This window comes from Cylas formicarius, unplaced genomic scaffold (genome assembly GCF_029955315.1).
Source record: "Cylas formicarius isolate icCylForm1 unplaced genomic scaffold, icCylForm1.1 PGA_scaffold_2__14_contigs__length_35257938, whole genome shotgun sequence".
In the NCBI taxonomy this organism is placed as follows: Eukaryota; Metazoa; Arthropoda; class Insecta; order Coleoptera; family Brentidae; genus Cylas; species Cylas formicarius.
This window is the reverse complement of record NW_026844319.1, coordinates 15,213,442-15,238,381: the sequence shown is the minus strand read 5'-3', so window position 1 is coordinate 15,238,381 and position 24,940 is coordinate 15,213,442. Positions and strand designations below refer to the sequence as shown.

Sequence of the window (24,940 nt, the reverse complement as noted above, 5' to 3'; positions counted from 1 at the left end):
ATTCTGCGGAATTTGCAGATTCTCGGAAAGGTCTATAAAATTTCTTCCAAATTTCCTTGGTAAGAAGACAGTTGGTGCAAACAGGTGATGTAGTATCAAGCTCTGCATTTGTGCCAACTGGGATTCCTCAAGGGTCTATACTTGGGCGAGTTTTATTTTTGTTTTATCCAGCCTATGTGTTAAAAAATATAAATAAAAATTTTCACGATGCAGAATTTTGTTATTCAAAATAACCTAAACAACATTTTTTGTTGCTGCTCTAAACGGCATAATTTAATATTAAATCCTAAACGTTTCTGTTATTACAATCAAAAACAACTTACACATAAATTCTCAATTCTTACCCCTAACAGAGTCAAATTCACCTTCTTTATGCCTATAAAGACTCCTTAAATAGCTAGCTCTGTCACATTTAAAGTTTTTTCTGGTTCCATTGCATTTTAAAAGTGCTTGTTCTTTTTCTTGTCTCCTTTTAGGCTGTATCTTATGGTTATCAGTTATTTTCTGAGACTAAATTCAGAATACATAAACTTAGGTGTAAAATAGCTATTGCACATGAGGCAACATCTGAGTGAAAGGAAGTCGAAAGAAACTAGGCACAAGCTTAAATAAATGACAATTTAAAAAAATTAAATATTTTAAACAAATACAATAATAACATATCCCCGCGCTACTTATTTCCTAAATATCACTCTCACGGACTTTGTCAAATAAATGGCTAATTTAACTGCAGCGGTAATTTATATTATTTTGATTTAATATATCGTAACGTCCCTAGCAAAAATAAATACCATGTTTTGCGGTTTGTTTTCTAAATATTTTTGTTATAGTATAAGAATTTTTTTCTATACTTTTCTAGTAGAGATCACCAGTGATAATCAGGGAATGCTCCTAGGATAATGGAGGAAATTAGGGATAACTAGTAAGCGATAGTTGCACACATCGATGAAATCCCTCTTAATTCGAATTCCAACTCAGTTGGGAGTCCATTCTTTTCTCATGGCAGATGTCATTTCAGATTTTATTGTTTGTTATCTTTTTGATACTTTAATCTTATTAATGCATTCTTTCATTGGTTAGCTTATATGAAGCATAGTTATTATAGATTCAGTTTTTTTTTTAATTCTGGTGTATTCTATTCGAATTTTTCTGAAATGATAACATTGAGACTTAGGGACGATATGATGCTGAATCTCTCCAACCACTTAAGTTCGGTTTATTGTCTTGCACTCTTGTAGCGAGATGATGGATGGATACACTCGATTTACGCTATTACTTAAGCAAGTTGACTGGAGTGGGAGTAAGTACCAGGCAAGTGATTTCTTTTTTTATAGTATTTGAAGAGAACCCAATTTTGCTGCAAGTCTAAAATGGTCTAGTGCATTGTCCATTACTATCACACTCCCACATGTTATGTCTATCATTTGTTTACATTATTCCAGAAAGAATATTTGCTAATGTGGTCAAAGAACTGCCAAGCTCAAATTTTGGTCAGCTTGTAGAGGCTATCTGTGGTTTGACGATGCCAGATTTATCTTCATTGTTAACTTTCTCGCGCCAAGAATACCAAATAGTTTGTCATGGTAATGTAACTTGTATTCTATTTTTTGAAAATTAAGTAGCTACCTACACAGATTATAGAACTCTTTTTGTGTACAGTTATTAATTTCTATTTAGCTTGTAGCCCTCTGACTCTGGCTGGACTATAACTGGGAATTGCTTCCGAATAATTATCGGGAACAGTGTAAATCTTCACCAATTAAATCAGTCGCCTCTTCGAAACATTTTCCAGCGTTTTCAGAAGATTTTCGATGATATCCAAGAAATAATAACCTGGTTTAATGATTTCACTATTACGTGTTACGAGCCGATGGCGATCCGAAACTGGTCTCGTTGGAGCGGGAAGAGTTTCTAGAAGAAATCTCGGTGTCTGAATTGTCCCAACAGAACAGGTTTAGTATTCGTTGATCGAGCGGTACCATCATTAATGCAATCTGTCAAAGCGAACGGTGCAAACGGAAAAAACGGCGCGACATCCACGAAGACGTTGAAACTTAATTACTATGAAGGTACTTATGTAAATTGTGGTTATAATTCGACCAAGTGTCTAAAAAACTATGCAAACCGCTAGATATTCCGTGTTATTTACAAACGTGGTAAATTCATTACATATTTTGCTTAATATTGGGAAAATCGGAAAGGAGTGATTTCACTTTCCATTAGACTTGTGAATATCGGCTTGCGTTTTTTATTGGTGAAATTTTACCATTAACACTTGAGATTTCCGTTTCTGATAATTTTGACTGGTTTTTGTTAGCCTTGGTTGTTGTTTTTTTTTTTTTTTGGTTGAAATTCAATGAATTCCTTCATTCTTGCATTCACTATCTACATCAATATTTAAAAAAACAAAACTAACCAAAACCGAAATCTTTTGAAATCGTGAATTTGAGCTAATTGTCAAAGTCAAATTACGTGGTGAGTTCGCCCAACTTCTAAATAGTGTAAAATAAAATAAAATATGTATTTACAAACAAAACAAAACAAAATGTCAATAAAAAATGCCTTTTGTTTTTCAATAAAATTAGGATTCGCTCAGGTCAGTTGTTGACCGAATTAGTCGTTCTATTAATTGAAACGTTATGGTGAGATTTAGGCCGAAAAGTGTTAAATTAATATCTGACACAGAACAAAAAAAAGAAAAGCAGACGGCGACATTATTCACGTCAGGCAAGTCGTGCGTAGTCATATCAGCCCACCAGCGATATTACAATGGTTGCGAAAACTCGCCTCGCATACCGAATTAAAACAAGCCCAGGTGTGTATCTATCGGCCCTTGATTACCATTCGCAACAATCTTCTCGTTTCGTGCCGTCACTTCGAAAATTTCCTGGGAACAGCACTTCAGGATTCAAATCTGTTTGCTTTATTATAATGGGTAGATAACTACTGCAAGATTCTTTTATATCTTTATTGGGGTTCATTTTAATTTTCAGTGTGATAGTTGCTTGCATGGACGTGCTGTATCCAATGAAAATAATGGTTATTATACGGGGTATCTCAAAACTTCCTTATTTTATATAATAAAGGTCGTTAATTGTCACGCAATAAGAATAGGAGCGTTTAAAAATTTCCATTTAAACCTAATATTGATATTATGTGCATCAGGCTGAAAGCTGATTCTATTATATAGATATAGGCGTCTTCATTGTAATTGTATTAAAAACAGTAGGTGCAGAATTGTTGCTATTTTGCTTGTTACTTGATTTGAGCTGAATTGAGTATGACTCGTAGACAACAATTTCGTAGCTTTTGTATTCTGTACTTATTATAAGCTGTTAAATAGAGACTATAGACAAAATCACAATATGTCACTTGGAATAAGATGAATGAATCGCAAAGTAATAATTTCAAAAAATAACACACTGAATGTAATTATCTTAAAATACAATATCAATATATTTTTTAAATGATTTATTTTATTTATTTATATTCAGTTCATCTGCAAAATTAATATTCATCGATTTTCAGAAAACCTTGTTGGAAAATTATTTACTTTCGCCTTAAAAAGGAACAAAATAATCTGCACTATAATAAATTAACACATAAGAAAAAACAAAGGAAGAAAAATATTTGAAATTGCGTACATTTTCTTTTCTTCCATTATTGTAACTTTTTTTTTATAAAATTTCAAATGACCATAAAAGGTCCTTTTTGAATATTTTGGAAGGCTAAAGTTATAAAAGAGATTCGTGTATTTTATACCACATGCAGCCTAACCCGTCATTAAAATACTCTATTATGCATAGATTACGAGAATGTTGAAGCCGTTTATAATAGCCTACGTATATTTTGAAGTTTGAGAAGTCGAAAGTGGGACTATATTTTAGTGAGTTCAATTCATCAAATATCGAATACCGTTGTAATTTGCACATCACTTCACATCTAAGTCGATTTACGTCTGACATAAATAAAAACAAAAAGTTCATTCGCCCAGTTTCGTCTAGAACGCGCGATTAAAATTTCAAGTTCATTTGAATGGAAGCTTTTTCTGTATAGTGCTTTCACAAATTAATGGGTTTGACTTAACAAAAGCAATAAAACTACTTGGGCCAGTCACATTCTATAGAGAAGAGCAGAGGCAGAGGCTCTAAATGAGCTATGTTGTTTAGGATTCGACTGCGGTTGTTTGGGAAGTATAGTATAACTAAGAGCTCTCAGATTCTGTGGACATACGGCTGAATAGCTATCTGTGTTTACAGATCTAGTTCAATAGCTACTTGAAGTACTCTCCTCAATTTTGACTCCTAGCAGAGAAAGTTTTGATCGTACACACGTGAGCCAAAAAAGTTTGTCAATTGTCTCAAATTATTTTTTATTCGTTTCCTGTTTTCTATGAGTGTAACAGTAGTCTTAAGCTCAAAAGCAACTTCGATGTAGCATTTGTTGTACATGTTAAAATTTAATTATAAATTTGAATGATATGTGTATTTGGACTGTAAGAATTTTGAATTATGTTGATCATTTTCATAAATTTTAGAAGTGTTCACGTATTGAATTGTTTCTATATTTGTATTCAGTGTTTGCAAATGGGTGATTCTGTTTTAACTGTGATTTTTTATGTCTTGTTTTGTTTGTTCTCACTGGTGATTAATTAACAATCCAATAATGAAATTTTTAAATTAATTAGATGATCATGAACATATTTTATAATATTTTTTATATAATATAATTTTTTTTAAATAATATTACAAAGAATAAAGTGCGACGTTTAAATACAGACAAGTTCGGCGCACACACAATATCTGGGGTAAACTGTTCCAATAATCAAATCGTCATGTTCATTTCTCAAATTTATCTATAAATTCTTATTTCTATTATCAAATGAAAAAAAAACTCTTTTTTGGTTAATGTTTTAAGTTAACACTGAATTGCTTGTCAATAACTTTTGTCTTTAAAATTTGACGAATTTCTGAATTTGAATTTTATGACTCGAGCGCCATCTACCTTGAGGATTATGACACGTTTAGTGAATCATATTGAAAGTTTATTATCTGAATACTGTTTACAAACATGGAGTGGATGAAATAGTGCAAAGCCTTTATATGATTTTAGAACTCGAATTTAGTGTGTCTGTACAGAAATTTTGAAATTTGATTCTCGTTCTTGATTCTTTGAAGTTGTAGTAAAATCCTTTCAGGCTTTTATTTTTACAGTAAAACAACTTAATAATATGCATAAAAAATCCAGTTTTAAAATCTAAAAAACATTTTAAGTAAAAAAGTAACAGAACGAAATTTTTTTCCAAACTTTCCAAATATGTATTAACAGCATAGATGCCAAGCTTATTACTATGTAATTTGAAAGAACTGGATCTAATAATAGGTGCTATTTACACAAATTTTCGATAGTTTTTTTGGGAATTGTTGGTTCGAATTTAAAGCAAACATGGTAAATGAACCTGAACCGAAAAAACTGCCAGTGCAAAATGAATGAATGAATAATAATAATAATAATAATAAAACCCTATTTGTTGAATGAATAAAAAATTGCACAAGGTGCTTTCTGCTCTAACCTCATTTGACGAAGCGCTTTTCTTTTCATGCATAGACAGTAAACCAGATGTTATTAAAGAAAATTAGAATGTAAGACTCTCTTGGCACAAGAATCGAGAATTACAGACCAGTGGAAACAAAAGTTGACGCTATCAATCTTATTGTGTACACTACATGCATCTTACATAATTTCTTAACAAAAAAATTTCAAATAAACATTTGAGTCCGACGGATGCCACTGATAATTTAAATTTACGACCGCAGTCATTAGGTCAAAACCATTTATTTGTGAAAGCACTATACGAAGAATTACTCGGCGAGCAACGCACGGGTTAACTTTGGGGCGGGCATTTTGGCAACAACGCAACTCGAACGCGTTAAAACAAAAGTACAGGAGAAATATTGTTTTACGACGGGTTTAAACTTATTTTTAAATTATGCTGGCACCGAATTCGATTTCATTGGTTTTTTCTTTGCGAATGCTAAAAGATTCGAATCGCACAGCGTATCGTGCCAAAACAATTTCTTGTTTTGATGGTTTCGTCCGACGTTTAATGCATAAAAACAAGTTTGTTGAAATTATTGTTGCTCGAAAAGTGATTTTTGATTACCAAGCGGATTTTGATTTATCGTTAATTTACCGCGAACAGCAAAAATGTGGTACCCATCAATTAAACGTCGACGAATATATATGAATATTAAAATGTTATTCCGGAATTAGGTGCTTGTCTATTATTTATTTTATATGTATCATTATAGTATAAAACTATGCTGGTGGAAACTGCGATCTTTTAAACAGTGACCACAGCAGTAATACACAGAGTGTCCACATATTTAAGAATATGAAATATCTGGAAACATGTAAAGATGCCAAAACGTTGTAACGTCATCTACGGGACAATTTTACCTTCTTCGCAAATAATGTATTCTTTGCCATAATCAATAATTAATTAGAATTTTATTTGGTAAAAAGTTTTTTTCGAAAATTCAGGTTTTGTTGAGTGTCAAGTTCTTTTTTGATATTGTAGGTTAGGATAGAGATTTGATATGCGGTCTTCACTGGGTTGTTGGAATCCTATTTGAATAACTTACATTGTATAAGGTTGTTCGGAAAGTCATTTCGTTTTTTCCCGTCAGAGGACTTAATTACGTTTTTTCGAAACCAACTTCACACTTAAGCCGCATAACCATTATATGTCTTGAGAGCTGATATTGCAAGGCTTGTGTGTGAAAAAGTTCTATTAATTCTACGCAGTAGTTTTTGGTTGGTGCCCTTTTAAATATGGAGAGCAATAAGCAGCATTTTCGTCATATTTTACTTTTTTACTTCAGAAAAGGTAAAAATGCTATCCAAGCGAGAAAAAAATTGACGGATGTGTATGGAGAAGGCGTGTTAACAGTACGCCAGTGCCAGAACTGGTTTGCAAAATTTCGATCCGGCAATTTTGATGTCGAAGATGCACCACGGTCTGGAAGGCCGGTCGAAGCTGACAAAGATGCGATAAAGGCATTAGTTGATGCAAATCGGCGAATAACCACACGAGAGATCGGTGAGAGATTAAATTTGTCGAATTCGACTGTTTATGGCCATTTGAAAGGCATGGGCTTAACCTCGAAGCTCGATGTGTGGGTGCCCCATGTCCTTACGGAGCGAAATTTGTGTCGTCGCGTTGACGTGTGTGATTTGCTCCTCAAACGTCAAGAAAATGATCCATTTTTGAAGCGGATTGTTACTGGGGACGAAAAATGGGTTGTATACAACAATGTTAAACGCAAGAGGTCATGGAGCAGAAAAGATAAACCGGCTCAAAGCGTGTCAAAAGCCAACATTCACCAAAAAAAGGTGATGCTCTCCGTTTGGTGGGATGTCAAAGGAATCGTTTTTTTTGAGCTTTTGCGGGACAATACAACGATTAATTCAGAAGTCTATTGTCATCAACTGGACAAATTGAATGATTAACTTAAAGAGAAGAGGCCCAAATTAATCAACAGGAAGGGTGTAGTGTTCCACCAGGATAATGCGAGACCTCACACAAGTTTGGTCACTCGCCAAAAACTTTTACAGCTTGAATGGGACGTACTGCAACATCCACCATATTCTCCAGATCTGGCGCCTTCCGACTACTATTTGTTCCGGTCCCTGCAAAATTTTTTGGATGGCAAAACCTTTACCTCAAATGAAGATGTCAAAAACCACCTGAACCAGTTTTTTGCCAGCAAGGACCAAAACTTTTATGAGAGGGGAATTATGTTACTGCCAGAAAGATGGCAAAAGGTGTTGGACCAGAATGGCCAATATATAATTTAATAAAATATTTATTCATTATACGAAAACTGTCTTTCATGTTCCCCAAAAAAAACGAAATGACTTTCCGAACAACCCAATAAAAGCAGTCATAACGTTTGCCTTTATTCTTTCTTCAGAAAATCATTTTTGTTTTTGTGTAGATCACAGGCTGATGACACCATGAATTGAACAAAATGCGTTAAGTTATTTAAAGTTATCGACATAGAGCAAAGAGGATTAAACAAAAACAAATTGAACTTGTCCCAGTTTGAAAATGATACTCAACTATGGTCAATATTTGAAATTTTTGTAGAATATGAGTTTTGAAAATCGAGATTCTCATAATGTAATATTCATTCGTGGGGTAATAGCCATAGTCGTATCTCGATAATAGTCGCGGGGAAAAAATATCTCTTAGAATGTTGGAAATATATCTCAAAAATGCATTATTTGTTGAAAACTCCCCGTATGGGCGAGAAAAAATAAAACATTGCCCAAATGGAGCACCATTTTGGAATTACACTGCAAAATGAGGACAGAAGAGGAGATTATGCATTTCTTGATTTTGATAACATTATGCTTGACTTAAAACTCATTCTCGACACAATTTAAGCCAAATTATCCCTTGTTTAATGGTTTTTCATTTCAGACTAATAATTTTTCGTAGCGCATAGCGCGAAGCTGCTTTGTATTTCGAAAAGCAGCCGCTTCGCGGTTTCTTGACCACTATCGAACTCAAAATCGATGTAATTTTATTGTGCATGAACTCTGTATAAAGTGACTTTCACGTCTCGTCGAATTCAAAGTCAAGAAAAATTTTTACAAATAATAGCGATTTCCAATGATATTTTTTCATATTTCTTGCGCCCTTTATGAAACTATCTCTCAACACAATTTACCATACCGTTGAAACCAAATTATCCCATGTTTTATAGTATTTCAGTTACGGCTAATAATTTACCTACGAAAACGGCAATCCATCCTTGTTTTTTTTACCCATAATCCACAAACCTTGTACATAATCCAAAAAATGCCAGAAGTAAAAGTTATAGGGTTAAGGGTTTTTGAGAAAATACTTGTTTTCTGAAACCATGCAGTACGCTGTATATAATTGTAAATGACGTCATCGATTCTAAATGTGCGAGATAAAGCGACTGTCACATGGACTTTTTTTATATATCGAGAAGCGTGTGTGAGAGAAGAAAACCTTAAATATAAAAACCAAAACCAAATAGCCATATTTTTTACGAATTTTGATTGACAGCTAATAATTTAAGTCGAAAAGAACAATTTTCACTGTTTTTTAGATTTTTCTGTATAATTGAAAAAATGTTTGAAATAAAAGTTATGGTCCCGGTCCCCGCATTGCCTGGTTCACAAATTTTGCCGTTCGGGTTAATAGTTTGTGAGAACATGATTTTTTTCGGGGAGCCAAAATAACCCAAAAAAAATGTGCAAAAATTTTTAAAAAATGCTTCGCGTTATTCGATTGAGTTCTATTTGAAATGCGGGTTTGGACTGCTGCCCTTCTGCCAAATCTGAAATTGATAGCTGCAAATTTAAGGCACCTGTAAATTTTTCAATATAGCAGTAAATATCTTGTACAACAGGTGAAAAGCCTAAATACAAAAGCTTTAGCTGTTTATGCTTGAAACTTTTAATTATAGCTAGTTTTCAATATTAGGGGGCCCATTTCTCAGTTCTTTTAATATGCGGCGCACCCTATACATTTTTGAAAAACCATCATGAATAATAATAATCGTTCAAGAATTTTATCGGTTTTTGAGAAATAATTTTTTTCCAGACCCTTGCAAACGCGGTATGTAATTTTTTAAAAATACTTTCCGACCCCCGCTCGCATCAGTTTCAATAGGTTCCGTTAGGGGACTAAACGCAATTCGCTTGCCCGATTTACAGTCAATAGCTTCAAATTGTTGTGCATCTAATGGACCTAGTGGACTGTAAAAAATAAGCAAAATGTGAGCCTCCTAGTTTAAACGGCTCGAGAGTTATTGAATTAAAACCCGTTCCATAGAGAACGAAGAACGAAGAAACAGAAAAAAAATGAACCTGCAGTTACCAAGACCTGGAAAAAAATCTAGGGCATATGAAATCGATTTTTTCTAAAGTAGCAAGTTATTATTCGAAAACTTTCTTGAGAAAATATATATTCCATCTCAGACCATTCCATTCTCGCCCAATGTTAGTCTCGAGTTACTCGAAAAAGCAAGTGTTTGAGTCTTTGAGCCTGCTGGAACAACAGACTGGTGCTGCCCTCAAAAAACGCGATATTATCCTCCAAAACAGATGTGCACAGATTAGTGTTGTATCATATGCATATAAAAGACAAGTATCAGGCAAAATGTAGTAATAGCAGAGACCTTGGTACGGAGCCGTGAGGGACTCCACACGTGACTCTTTATTTCAGAGTCGAATTATTTCTAAAGATAACAGTATATGATGAAACACGCTTGATTTGTCGCGAGTGTTTAAGTTAAGTTATGTGTTTATTGTCCCAATTAAGCCCCATAACGCTGGTTATAGGAACTGTGGTACCTCACTACCATTAACGAATCACCGAACGTCGTATATCTACCTGAATCAAATTTTATTTTACGATTTTTTTCAAAAGAAACAAAACTATTGATCTAACCCTTGCGGGTACGGATGACATTCGTTAGGAAAATTGCCAATTTTTTAAGTCCTAGCGCGGATAGCAATCTCAATCCATAGCGAATAACTAATTAGGCGAAAGCGAAATACCTGTATTCGTCCGCTGACCCAGAATTTTTACGGTATTTAAATTTGATTTTTTCGATATCGAAATCCGATTCGTCGGCATATTTTTTAAGACCGTCGGGAATGAGAACGCCAAATCCGATTTGGCGTTAGGAATTAAGTTGATAAATTATTTTTTAGATGCTATTGGATTGGCTAATCGATGTCTCACAATAATCGCCATAGAAAACCAGGTTATGGTATAATCTAATCAACGATCAACTAACCGAAATATGATTTTTTGGAATGTTAATATATTTCAAATGCTAGTTTTTAAATATATTTTTTTCAAATATTTTCGAAAAATTTATAAACGGCAAAAGATATTAAATTAAATTGTTCTGGTAGAAAAATAGATTTTACTAAATAATGTTTTATTATAAGTTGACAAAGCAATTCGACCTATGAAATCTTTTTTGTCTAACCACTTTCAGTATCAGGTATCAAATTAGGGCGGAGGGAAAGAGAGATTTCTGACTGATGAAAATGTCTAGAATATTAAACTCGACACATATTAGATCCCGTTTTTCCGAAATTTGAAAGAGTAGACAAAATTTGCAAGAAAAAATATTCCAATCAGCATATCGATAACTTCATGCGTTCAAGAGTTATTGCCAGAAGATCTTTTTAAAACATCTGAGATATCAAAACCTCCGTAACCAAGGAGACACAGCTGAGAAAATAAATTAAAACAAATATCTATGTCTATCTATGTAGTTTAGTATCATCTGCTGCTTTATGTATGGCGGACGAATTATCATACATCCTGTATAAGCTGTTTGCTTGTAGCCGTGTCAGTAAGCGACGACCCTCTAGTCATTCGCGTAAGTGTGACAGTTTGCCAATAAAGTTATTTTGTATCACTGAATACGTCATTTTGTACCAAAAGAAATGTGCTTTTATCATAAGCACCAGACCAAACAAATTCAGAGTTTCATAGTTACCTCCACATGGATTGCTACATGATTTGACAACTTTTTAATCTTTATTTTTTTGTTTTCTTCAATTACTTTGGTTATTTTTTTAATTTAATTATAGTTTCGGTTACTTTAATTTAATTTCACATTCGTTTTTCACTATTTATGATGTAGGTAGGTATTGATGTGACATAACAAAGTTAAAATTGCTACAAAAATGCTAAAATAAGTAATATATAATGGCAAGACGGAACTAGATTAGTTCTAATTATCATTATTTCTTAAATTTAATTCAGAAATTTAGAATTTAGAAATTTAGATTCAGAATTATAATTGTTTAGTTTCTGGAATGCACAATTCGTAAAAATTAAACTCCTTCATGCCAAACACTAAATACCAGTTCTACCAGAAATGTATATTGTATTATATTTATTTGTACTATGTATATTGATATTATTGATATATGATATAATAATGTTGTTTGTGAAACGGTATATCACAAAATTTTGGAAAAATATGCATTTTAATAATTTACTACCAGACTTACATTTGATAACAATAATAATACTTAATACCATAGCAGAGATGGACGAACATAAAGAGCATAATTTTCTTGTATTTACTTACAAAATTATCACGTCAAATACACCCACATATTTATCCAACAAATTAACAAATTAACACAGGCTACTGTAACACTATTTACAAATCTCCTGGATTCAATTCAAATCAAACTTGCTGAGTTGCAGTTTAAATTTAAGAAGCTTAACAGGGACTGCCAGTATCCACTGCGCTGTTTAATCTTACTATTTATCTCACTTGAAATTTATTTATTTATTGCAATTTAGTTGTAGTTTGCCAAAAAATAATTACAAGTTTTATAGTTTTGGTTAGTTATCGATATCGGATATTTTTTCCTTTATTTATGCTATTTTTCTTCAAGATTTTTTTAAAATCCTATTTTATTATTTATTTATTTATTTATTTTTTGTTAATATATGTATTGGCCAATATTTGCCATTACATTTAAAAAAGCCTCCGTGAACGTCAATGGTCTGGATGGGATTCACGGTTAAGTTTTACTAACGGCATTACCAAAACTGCTCGAAATTCCAATTCAAATGGCTCACACCGTATGACGAGAAAAAATAAAAAACAGGAGCACGTGTACCGAGCGCTATCGCTCCCCTCCATATATTTTTGCCGAAACAATAACATTTTTACGGTCAGCAAATTTGTTTCTCGGTGATTGCGGTTCGTGAGCGAAAATAATTATCCCGCATTATAGGTAGGACGTGAGTCTAAACTAAAACGTTAGGAGGACGCATGAATTAACTTTATGTTCTGTATCGGGGGAGTGTACCGGGTGGTCCGACACCTTATCTTGTTGAAAAATATGATACAATGTTTCTATAAACATCCGGAATCTGGAAATGCCAACTTAAAAAAACATATCTAAACAAATATTCCCACAATTGTCTTGAAATTTGACAATTTTTGTTTGTATATATTAAAAAGGCTAATTTATTCTTAATAGATTAAAATTTTTCGGTACAGTGCCTTTTCTGTAACTTTAATATATACTTTTTGTGATTAAGCATCTAAAAATACCACTTCTCTGCTTCATGCATTATCTTCGAATCAAAAACACAACTGTTTCGGAAAACAAAAAATCATTTCTGCATAGAGGTTAGACATTGAATTTTCTTTGCGAAATATTTTAGTCTCGGTTTTTGTAATGAAAAATTGCACTTTTGAGGAAATAACTATCACCGAACTCATCTGAATAATGAATTGAATTGATAGAAATTGCATTGCAAAAGGTGGACCCGTTGCTTCCCTGGTTTAAATTATTCGTGCTAATTGCTTGCCAAGAAATAAAAAACGGAACTCACATTTTATATTTTATATTCATATTTTATAAAAAGGAATCACCCGCTAGAATATCTTGGTCAATTTTGTTCACCTATATTCACCTCAAACTTGATGCAAAGTTAATACGGGTTTTAACATTTTAGTTGACTTCATTACGTAATATTAAAATATATTCTATAAAAATGGGCAAAACCAAAACCAAAACCTCAATCGTGCAAACCCGCGGGATTAAAGCTGTAAATTATAAATCATGCGGATCCGCAAGATTGCGATATTGTAAACAATAATAATGGTCTTTATACTCACTCCATTAAACATACTAATAAAAAGGTTTTATGCAATTAAAAATATAATAAAGCAGCAGAAAAATATTTATCTCATATCAGTACAATACAATACATGTAAGTACATCAGTAGTTTTGGTTTTGATTTTGGAATAACATGTCTGCATGTCTTATCTTTTAAATTTGATCTTATTTTATTGCGTATACATATATCCTGCGACTGAGAACTCACGTTCGACCGCGACACTTGTCGGTGGAATATGCTTTACATAGTCATATACAGCTTCCAGCAATATTCCATGTTTCTTCTGCATTCAAAAATGGTCATTTCATGTTTTAGTAACTGGTGAAGTGTTGGTAGGTCCTGTACTGTCATAGGAGAAACCTCGGATGCCGGTACCCATGCATTACGAAGGCTATGATTCAGTTATTCTTCTAAATTCACATCACATTAGACAAAGGTAATGTTTCAAAGAAACTTCTACTGGTAGGTACACGTCTTCTAGATTTCTTCAGCGTCGGGTGGGGACGTTTCGCCAAACATGCTGCTGGTTTCTTCAGTGCGCTATCTGCAACTCGTCCACATGGACGATTTGGCCTCGGTTGGTTGGTTGGGAAACGTGGTTGGTCTTCAAAAGATGTCTCCAACTGCAACCTCTTAATATTGTTGTTTCCTTTTGTAGTGGTTATTTGCTGTGAAGCATAAATGTATTTTTTTCGCCATTTTTAAATACCGACTTCTGTTCCCCATTTGCGGATCAGATTCCCTAATTCGGACCTAAGTGGTGTTACGATATGTAACAGCATTCAAAAAATTTTAAAAGTCTAAGTAACTTTTATGTCCTATATTTTTAATATTTTTTAGAGCTTGTGAGATAAGGTATCATCCCATAATAATAAGGTCACCCGATACCAAACGGCCAAAACATAAATCACTTCTTACGTAAACTCAGAAAGGTAGAAAAAATGTTTTAAAAAATACGTCAACTTTTACGAACAAACAGTGACTGGTCGAAACTATGGCGAGGAACACTCTTATTATAATTAAATTTAATTATTTTCTACGCGTGACCTTACGTGGTAAAAAGTTCTCGCGGGTGCGGCAGGCACTTTGGTTATTATTTTGCGCCTTCGGCGCTTTAATGGATTCATTTTTATACGGGGTCGGACCGCAAACTAATCAGGTTATATAAAAACTTCCACTAAACTTAAATTTTGTGGGTTCACGCGTTGCTTTAATTTTAGATCCGTTCGAGCTAAGGAAGTCGCGGAATCGCATTTTCGTAAAAACAGAAAATTTCACGCTCAATTTTTCTTTTTCTGTAGGTTACCATCTCTCCGTTCGAAAATACTTGGTGCTATAGACTATTTCGGAAATGTTTGGATTATAGGCGTCGGTAAACTTGGTGCAGTAAAATAATTGTTATCCGTAATATATATTCATGTATAATGGGTAAATTTAAGTATCTGGGAATCTGGCTCTTTGAAGACTGGGCTTTAGACAAAGAAATATAAGGTCGCATTGAACAAGCCCCACAGGCATTCTTGAGGTTTCGAAGAATGCTTACTTGCCCCGACTTTGATCGGTGCTTCTTTACGGTATGGACATTGAGGACGACTGCAATTATCAAGGTGGAGGCTTTAGAAATGTGACTATATCCCAGGATCCTTAAGGTGCCTTGGACGGCTAGATTGCCAAACGAAGAAATTCTAAGACGCGTCGGCAAACAACGTGAACTATTTCAATTAATTGAGATGAGAAAAACGGCGTACTAAAGGCACATCATGCCAAACAACAAATACGAGTTTTTGCATTTACTGCTCGAAGGTAAAATTGAAGGAAATAGAGGAATCGGAAGGAAGCAAATGTCTTGACTGCGAAACATCAGGCAGTGGACAGGACTACAGGATACAAGATATACAGGACTACAAGATATACATCCATTAGTGGATTGGAACGAAAAAAGAAGAAGAATGTAAACATCGCTTACCATTTTACATGATATATTCCCCCCATTATACCATAAAGGTTTGATGTCGTAAAAGGACACTTAAATGACAGAGTAATTAAAGCATACTATAAGATTTTTAATGGAGCTTAACCAGTATGAAATTATACCGTTATTAACCAGAAAATTCATTAAAAAATTGAATGGAAAATGAGGGTTGTGTGTGAAGTCAACGCGGAACGAAGTAGATTAATATAAAATATAATAAATAGAAGTGCTCGCCAAGCGTTCATAAAAAATCTTTCTTTCGTGACATATAGGAGATTACCTCAAGGACATAAATTTGAATATTTTTGAAGCCTGTTTTGGTGAAATGATAAAATAATTTCCGAATGAATTCCAGCTATCACCCACTGTAACTTAACTAACTTTAAATTGAAGATAGTTTGATAAAGAAGGAATTATTACACATATGTAGCAAAACAAATCTCGATTTATGAAATATACCGTCCAAGATATAGCAGAAAAACAGTGCAGCTTACCAACTAAATCCTATAGCACTTATATGGCTACAAGTGTCACTAAAAAAGAGGAAATAATGCGGAATATTGACAAATAATATAATATAATAATTTAGTTTTTGTATAACATATTTTTTTCATATTGCTTAATAAAAAATAAAGTTATCTAGTACTATTATTTTGAAAAAATAAAATTATTTCCTTTTTACGATTCTCCTATTGTGATGCGTTGGCACACCATTTAGAGTGTTGGTTAATAAGTAACAATAAGAAAAAACTATAAATTGGTTTAAACTCGGTTAGTACTACCTGCAGCCGATAATAAGAATTTTGTAACCAATTAACGCTCGAACAACGAAAATGGCTTAAACATTCGTTGAGCACACTGTAGCCCCTAACGAGTGTTTATTACCCCACAATTTTCTGAAATATACTATAGCTTCAATTTATAACAAAAACTAAACTGCGGAAAACTGATGAATATTATCTTGGAGCCAGGGTTACCCAGGGATAAACCGTCAAACGCTTACGATAGCTGGTTTAGGTAAAACTTGTATCGAGATACAAGGTGTCAAATTTCTTACAAATATAATTTTTTTTTAATACCAGTGAAACTGTTGTTGTTGTTGTTATGACTGAAAAAATGGTTTTGCATTTTTTAAATGAATTGACCAGAGGCGTTCAAAGATTTTTATTACAAACGTCAATTTGTTTGCCTACAATGACGTTAACTGCAACCAGCATTTTTTTATGATTACACTTGTTATCCGAAGTTAGGGTGCCAGTCGCCTCAAAAGTAAACACAATACTAGGAGTTAATATTAAAACAACCGATTGTAAAAATCGTGACTCTACGACAGTCTCTTTTTTACGCAAATAATCCATGATATTCGTTTGACTATTTAATCTCGGCTCATCTGGTATAGGAAAATATAAACAAAAAATCTACTGATAGAATCAGGTACTTCTATTGATTATTTTAGGTTTATATAGGATAATTTTTTAGATGCAAGAATGAAATATCCCTGGAGCTATCTCCTTTTAGCTTTAGGACCGAAGTATTACATTGTTCATGTAATGAGATAGCTAATGTTCTAGATTCAGTATAATCGACAGCTTTAGATACTAATATATTTTTTGATGTAGAATTTTGATATTCAAATAAACTGCGTATTTCCAACTATGTGGAAATATGATCTCATTTACTGGAACACAAATATTGTATTCTTTAAAGAAAACAGTTTTTCATCACTTCTTTTATATTTACAATTGCCGTTCTGGAATCTATACTGCGTAAAATGGTTTATTTTCTACCAAGGCGATGTCGAAATCATAAAAGAAGGATCAACTCAATAAGTTAGGTACACATGGTGTTGATAATGATAAACATTTATTTTGTTAAGATAATATTAACTTAAAAGTGGTGGAGAATCCGGAACTTATCATGCTCAGTACTCTCAACGAGACATAATATAAATCTGAACCGTCGATTTTCGGTGGTCTCTAATGTATTGTAAACAGGCCTTCACGTCACGTCAATTAGTTATATATAGAACAAGTCAGTTAAAAGCCTGTTTCGCATTTTGTAGAGTAATGGGCTAAACCAACCTCCTGAAAAGCATGGACAGTAATGCAGCATTGTAGAGTCTCCTCAAAATCAACGTCATACAGCAACCACTGCTATATGCCGTATGTCACGTTTGAAAACTTTATTACTATTGCCATTTCAAGAAAATTTAACTTTTTACATAAATAAAAAACAGTTATTTGCAAAATGACAAAAAATAGCATGTATACCTCGTCAGAAAAGTGATTTTTCTTCTACTATAATCCACTTTTCTGAACTTGGTACATCTTATGTTATTTGAATTTTGTAGGTTAAACACGACAATTGTAAAATTTTAATATTTTGTCAACACTTTCGATATTTCTTACATTAACTACTATAATAACTGTAGAACTACTCTCACCTAACGGGAAAGCTTATGATTGGTATAATCATTTTCCCCTCAAGCTCAGAAATTGTGGGTCAAATGTTAAAAACCTGAAAAAATCGCATTAGTCGATGCATGGATGCTAGAAAATTCTGAAAATTTAAATCGTTTTATAACTCCGTTTTGCAAACAGAACGGAAATTTTGTTATTGCTCGCGCTCTTTTTCCTATGGTACGACCTAGTACTTCGCTCTTAAACTTACTGTTGGGCATTTTATTGATCCCTCTGACCATATAAAACGTTGATCTGGGATGCATGGTCCCCGTACGATCCAATCTGAGAGATGTAAGATCTACAAGACAAGGTTAAAACAAAACTTCTTTATTATATGGTTTTTATACAGGGTGTTTGCAGTTTAACTAGAATTGAATCCACCAGTTGAAGTTTAATTTTACGATTGAAGTTTACGGTAGCCTATCAAACAAATCAACGTACTAATCATCAGTTTTAATGAGACCTGAGCAACAATCTGTAGTTGTAAAACTAGCCTTAAACATTTCAACATTAAAACAGATTATGGTTTCGAGAACATTATTTCCTCGCCACCACTTTATCTTAGCAGATAGGACAAAATGACTCACACAATAAAGAAGGAATTTACTTCCCTAAACATAATTTCAAAAAAATAGAAATTCTCGTTCTATTAACTAGAAAATTCAGAAACTTCTTATGGCCCCTTTGGTAACACTTTTTCTTCCGCAATCCATATTTCAAGATATACAGCCGATGATCTGCGCATAGCCTACACGTGGGGTGCTGCGAGTACCCAAATCCAACCCGAAATAGTTTTTGTTAATTAACCTGTAGAATAACTTCCTAGCTAGTCAACAGTTTTTTGTTTCATATCATTGTTTTAGAAATTATTTTTGGTAGGTTTCCTTTATCGGTTCTTTAATGCCGTCGCCATGCCGACAGGGGGTTCCAGCCCTAGAAAGTTTAGGTATTTAGAAAGAAAGTCTAAAGAAGAAAAAACAAAGTTAAAAAGGTCATCCAGCGAGTGGCCCGTACAATTTCCTGCGCATGCCCTTTAATCCAACTAAGGATGACCACTTTGTCTGCTGTCAACGAGAGTACGGTGACATTCTAGTGCTAGTTCTGACGTAAAACATGGTCTCTGAAGTACCAAAACTCGCTGTCTGCCATCTGTATAGATTGATATAGTTTTACCAGTAACTTTGCTCCTGATAATTACTTTTGCAGCTACAGTAATTCTGGGCATCTTACTTATTGTCATCATAATGTTAAGTTTGTGGATGGGATTCATCTTCCTGTATTCCATGCACTGGACATGATACCAACGTCACAGGGACACACCATAATCATCAAAACTACCTCTCCTATGTGTATATCGAGAGGAGTGAGCATTAGCTCCAGAGCCTTGGTGGGTGTAGTTTTCATGGCCCAGCTTGCCATCCTTTGTATTTGTTCTAATTTGCGGCTTGCAGTTTTTTGTTGTACCCTATGGAGTTAGGCAATTGCACCATATGTTAGCATTGGTCTTATTATAATCGTATAGATCCACATGGCAATCCTGGGATAGCCCCCATGTCTTGCCTATAGTCCGACGCCAGTGCTCATAAGACATATAGACTTTTTAATCCTGTTTTCGTTGGGAGTTCCATGTTAACTTGCTATCGAGTGGCAGCGCAAGGTATTTTACCTCCTTGATGAAGCTTAGTACTTGGGAGCACCGGTGCCACCAAGATAGACCTAGTTCTCTTTTCCTTGTGAAAACAACCATTTACGTATTCCTGACAAAGCGTGATCTGTACACCATTCTTCAATGCAATACAAAATAGGTTTAAATTAATGGCAAAATTCACAGCAAATAGTGCTGCCCAACATTACTTTTTACCCACCTGTAGGTCATCCTTCACTTGCACTTCATTAAAATTAACCTTGTATTTAACTCGGTTCGTAAAATTTCGAGTTGAAACACGAAATTTGCAGTTTGCGTATTTATTTTAGGGTGTGTTCTTTCTACGCCTTCGTAGAAATCTTCTTGACAGTGAACAACTTTTCCAAAGCAGTTAAATTTCGACCGACTCACTCAATCAGGTGTATCAATCGATCGGAATTTTCCGCACAGTCAATTGTTCGAAGTTCTAACGACGCGCGATTTTATTTACGCCCTCCTCGTTTCCCCGAAACCACGCCGCTGTAGCGTACGTGTAAAATAACAGCTTCGGCAATAAATAAAACAAACAATAACACGAAGTTAGAATAAAAGGCAAAAATTAACAACACAAAAGATTTATATCGCCGCCAGAAACAGGATTTTATAGATTTCCTGCTACCAAGACTCAGTTAATTGTCAATATTACTTTAAACATCAGGTTGGACGTACGTGTATGCATATTATGCGATTGTTTTCCGAGTAGTACCTCAGTCGATATCGAAAATATTGCCGACTTGTGATGCGCGTCATCTAAGATTTAGGTATGTCGTCGGAACGCCACTAGTTTTGCTTAGTTTTTGTTCGGTTGTCGCGTTTTTGGTGAAAATGAATCCGAAAAGTACGCAGAAGCGATTTTCGCTCCAGATCCCGGAACCCTTGCAGCTTCATCAGCGCCAAAGGAGAATGTCCGTGAGAAGTTTCTACTGGGTTATGGTCAATCCTATGGTAATCATTTTTTCAATTTTATTTTCGTTTAAACCGCACACGGACATTCACGGGGTGTGATGTGACGTCCATTGTTCGTACTTATGGAACATTCGTTGAATAATTTTTTTTTCAATTTTACAGGGTTGCAAGTTCTGAATATAATAAATTGACACAAACTAATTTGCAAAAATTAACAAGTAATAAGCGAATAATTGATATATTTGTAATGATGGTTTAATAAATATTATATATAGATTAGTGAAAGTATCATTTTACTGAAGTAGGCACAGTCTACTATTCCAGTAAAAGCACTTTCAGCCGGTGTTACGTACAATATTTTTTTAAAACCGACTCAGTGTTGTACCATAAATCATTAAATTTGTATGAGACAACTTTTTTGTGAGAGGGGTACTTCAAAATGATTTGTTAGTCTGAAATTTTTTGAACTGCTGCCTGCCTTTTGAATTGTCTCAGCTATGTCAGGCTTATTCTGACTAGAATCCTCCTCAATATAGCATTTATAATGTCAGCACTCGATTAGCTAGAATGCAAAACCCTTTGTATTCATTTGGGTTGGGTCATTTTAAAAATGCAGCTATTGCTAAGGGAACTTTAGCTACTGCATATTGTGGCTGGGCATAAGTCCATATACATTCTACATAAATTTAGTTGCATTATTTGCTTTGCGGTTTGGAATGTAGACGAAAAGCATAGTTTGTTTGTCTGTTATGTTATGTCGTTATTTCTTCTCGTCGACCCGTAATCAACAAAAGTTCCTCATAAGAAAGTGTCCATGCGATGCTAAAAATTTATCGATATCCATTTTATCTGACACTCTCATTTTTTTTTTATATCCTACTGATTTTTTCATCATGGGCGCATTTAATTTAAAATATTTTATAATAACATCATAGAATCATAGAATCAAAACGATGATGATTTCAACTTTTCTGATTTCTCTGATAGATATGCCAATAAAACATCTTCACACCCACCTTTTTGAAACACCACTTTTAAAATTTTTTATATATTTGTTCGCATCGTGTCTGAGACTTAGACTTAGGTTATAAGTCGAAGGTTGTTTCTCGGGTTGCTTGAACAATTTCAGTAGGTAAACTTTGAGTTTCCACTAATTTATATTCTTCAAATTCCATTTTAGAATTTTAAACTGACAGAGTTTATCTATTAAAATTATTTTTATAAAAATGCCATATCAATCTCTGAAATCAAGACGTTATTGTTGTTTTCACTTCTGGTGTGTGGTAATTATCTTGATTATCTCCTTACCTTTTGTTGTGTGTGTCTATACAAGGATAAATTTTGCCTTCTACACAGTTCGTTTAAAATATTTTAAGGTAGTTTATATAGAACTCACCCTTACAAAGTTGTAAAACTTCTGCTTTCAATGCTTTGCTCTATCAACAAGATTTAATAGGATCTGGAGAAATTTTGAGAAAATACTGTCATAAAAATGCCGCATGCGCTTGTTGAATGGACTTTGTATTATCAGTTCTTGTATTATCAGCATCGGTAGAGCATCCAGATATTAAGTAGCTATATGATTTAAACTTGAGCTACGTCATTTCTTAATATTAGGGTTACTATGGAAACCTATTCAAAGGCGAGTTACATTCACATTTAAACTATGACTTTTTGGCCTAATATTAGGTCAGGAAATATTACTTTCCGCCTGGTTTTAAAAACATACATCTTGAAAACGTCCATATTACGTCCGCCGTATGCACCCTGATGCCCGCTGGACATGCGTTCTTAAATGGACAAATGGAATATCCGACATCCATACGTACAGATAAAGTCTGTTCATAGATATAAGCAAGTGACTAACTGATACGAATTAAGGAAAGACCCGGGCAAGCTGTAAGAATGAAATATGGCCGCACTTTGCTTAGAATGTAATTATTTGTGGTTTTGTTAAGAAAGATACTAAACAATATTTATTTATTTACGTACGTATTTATGTCTAAATCTACAATAAAATTACAAATTATTTTTATTACCTACTTAAATTACTTGAAATTATTCACATAATATATCAGTATTACTATCGCTGTCATCGCCTGTTCTAATTATTATCTGTTCTGTATTATTTGCAATATGGATTGTTCTGCTTTTTCTATATGTTTAACAGAATTTGCCCAACTTTGTGGAGGGATATTTTGCATAATTGGCACACGAATCAATACACGCTGTATTACACACGAAATAAGAATGATTACTAATAAACTTAAACTAAGTAGTATACTAAATCAAAGAATATTAAACACAGGTAGGTATAAAATTATTTTCTATTGCGGACCACAATTTTACCTGAATTTCAATTCCGAAACTTTAGGTAATAATCTTGTTGTATTGTATGTTAATGACCACCCTTGGATAATCCCATTCAAAAGCAATTGGTCACTTTCTTCTATCTATGAACAGACCATACCAATGTCCACGGTACCTATTATCTACGTGTGAGGCTTGTGTCGACGTGTTTGACGACTTTCGTAGCATTTAAAAATTAGTTGGAAATCTTATAATTAGTAAACGTTTTGAAATCAACAAATTACACTCGGGTGCAGTAAAACGCGACAAGTTAATGCTTGGTAAAACTGGATTGTTCTAGTTCAGTTTTTAAAATTTATTAACATTTGCGCAGATATCACTCCAAAATTTTTATTCGTGGGTTTACGTATGATGCTTAGTCATTATAAAATAATAAATTTTTAGCAGTGTATAATTTGTAATAAAGGCTATTTATAAATTTTAGAAAAAATGAACAATTGGGAAACATATTGTTATCTAGATCCTATATACTTTCACGTCCCACTATTTTTTTTCTTCAACTGGGTTGATGACAGTTGAGATGGACTTTGCATTTTGTGACTTTTAGTATTTAGGTAGTTCTTATGTTTTTTTCCAGTTGTAGATTATATTTCTCGATAAACACTATTATTATTATTACTAATATTTCGTTTTCGTCATTATAGGAAGTTAACTTTAAAACATTCAGTGGCATAATTTCTAATAATAATAATAGATTTAAAACACGAATATTTGATAGTTTACAGTTAGACGGCCGAGCTGTGTTAAACTTATTTTTCTGAAAAAAATTCAATTACATGAAACAAAGGACAAGGCAACGGGTAGCATACAATAAAACCATTACTATGTATTGACTTTGGCAAAATTGTTCATTTAATAATTGCGCAAATAAATACTAATTTTTGTTGTTAATCGTTCCTTCTCTACATTGTGATTTTTCAATCAACTTCTAACCACTTGAGTTAAAAAAAGTTATTTTTTCAGTTTCCTAATGCAGTAGTAAAATGTCAATTTGCAATGACAGCAATCATTAAACAAGGTGGATAACTTAAATTGGAATAATAGTGTTTAAACATTCTTTATTTTAGTTTTTAAGACCTGCACACCTCGCATCGTTCCTAAATTCGGCTCACAGCAATTTTCATACAATAGAAAGACCAGATTAGGTAATGAAATTAATGTGACAGCGTCGTTACTAAGATTAGTTGAGTAGAATAATAAATATAATAATTTTTATACATCTTTATAATGATAGAGGTAGGCAGATAATTCAGATAATTAATGTAAGATAATTAATGTAATATCAAATCAACAAAAACTTATATAGAAGTAAGAGTTATTTGAAAATAAATAAATTGTAAATTGTAAAAAAAAAACAATTTGTAACAAAACTTCATTTGCAAATTTTAATCATATTCCCAGAAACAAGATGAACTAACCTCGTTGAAGTGCAGAAAAATAATAAAATAAAATAATAAACGTCACGAATGTTAAAAATACGGCAATGGGCGCATATGGGCTTTAATTCACACCGATATGGCGAAAGGCGCAGTACCGTTTCAGGCGATTTGGTCGACAACAAATTTCGTACAAAGAGGTTAATTCAAATTTACTATCTCCAGTAACGCCTTTTTCAGAATATGTTCCTGAAATTTATCCTCATTTATTACAGTCTCTTTTTATTATTTGCTATATCTTCGGTGTCGGGTTTATTCTCGTACATCTCTAGCTCCAGTCTTATTCGAACATATTTTGGTTGCGAAGAGCTTTGAACACAATGAGAACAATAATTTTGTCAATTTTAGAAAGTGCTGTATTAGTAATCCTTTTTTCAGCAACAAAATTCGAA

The 24,940-nt window shown here is 33.5% G+C and overlaps 1 protein-coding gene across 3 annotated transcripts in view; it reads left to right on the top strand.

Annotated features, from left to right (window-relative positions):
- The window catches only part of LOC132698212 (UNC93-like protein), a 122,491-nt gene that overhangs the window by 34,310 nt on the left and 63,241 nt on the right, over positions 1-24,940 (top strand). Inside the window, exon 1 of one of the 3 annotated variants that reach the window (XM_060664161.1) lies at positions 20,486-20,781. The exons of the other annotated variants lie outside the window; for them this stretch is intronic. Within the exon in view, the coding sequence (XP_060520144.1) occupies positions 20,662-20,781 (120 nt within the window). The 5' untranslated portion in view covers positions 20,486-20,661. Of the gene's footprint in view, positions 1-20,485; positions 20,782-24,940 lie in introns of those variants that run through there. 3 annotated transcript variants of the gene reach the window in all.